Source organism: Buceros rhinoceros, unplaced genomic scaffold, assembly GCF_000710305.1.
Source record: "Buceros rhinoceros silvestris isolate BGI_N320 unplaced genomic scaffold, ASM71030v1 scaffold14802, whole genome shotgun sequence".
Taxonomy (NCBI): Eukaryota; Metazoa; Chordata; class Aves; order Bucerotiformes; family Bucerotidae; genus Buceros; species Buceros rhinoceros.
In genome coordinates, this window is record NW_010400810.1 from 7,532 (window position 1) to 8,350 (window position 819).

The 819-nt window shown below is 38.3% G+C and overlaps 1 protein-coding gene across 1 annotated transcript in view; it reads left to right on the plus strand.

Annotated features, from left to right (window-relative positions):
• Window positions 1-483: 483 nt before the first annotated feature.
• Window positions 484-819, plus strand: part of LOC104489837 (coagulation factor XIII A chain-like) — a gene marked incomplete at its 3' end in the record, with an annotated part of 15,691 nt that continues 15,355 nt past the window's right edge. The window contains exon 1 of the mRNA XM_010132044.1: window positions 484-631. Within this exon, the coding sequence (XP_010130346.1) occupies window positions 484-631 (148 nt within the window). The remainder of the gene's footprint in view (window positions 632-819) is intronic.

The window sequence follows — 819 nt, forward strand, 5'->3', positions numbered from 1 at the left end:
GGGATGATTGCAGTATAACTTAGAATGCAGTTTTTACTGAAGGGAGGTAGTGTGTGGTGCACTTTCTGGAAATATAATTTCCTATTTTGGATTAAATAACACTGTTTAGGAGGGTGGGAGTGAATGATTTTCTAGTCCTTTCAACTGAAACTCCATTATGTTTTTAATACCTTTCTTCTCCTAGGCAGATATTTCTGTGATAGGCTTCCCTTTCCTTCTTCCCACCTCCCTTCCCCCCACTTCTTCTCTTATTCATGTGTTTTGACAAGCATAAAATGCCTTCCAATCCTTAGAGAGCTGTAGTCCATCATTAGACTGTTTTCTGCCTCAATTTTTATTTATATGAGCCTGAAAATATGTAGCTCACTGGCATCCCACACTGTTTTTGGTTTCTCCCATCTTACATGTGCCATGCTGGCTCGTGTTTACTTTTTCGTTGCACTATTCCTTTCTGTTACAGTATTACAACATTTTTAATACACAATGTCTGAAAGAATGAGCAACAATAAGGAGAAGAAACCTCCTCTGAATGGAAGAAGAGCCCTCCCATCAAGCAACTCTAATGATGAAGAAAATGAGGTCCCTGAGGTGGAGGCTTTTGGAGTGATACCTAGAGGATTTAATCCAAAAGGTACAGTGTACAATTAAGTCTTGAGTCTATTTTTAAATCTTCCATACTCACCTCTGCCTAGGTCTCTGAATTAAAATCAAACCATTTTTTTCCTTACATGTTTTCTTCTCAGATAGCTTTTATTGCTACTCATGAAAAAACCTGCAAAATCACCCACATGCATGGAAATGTTACTGCAGGTTATGGGT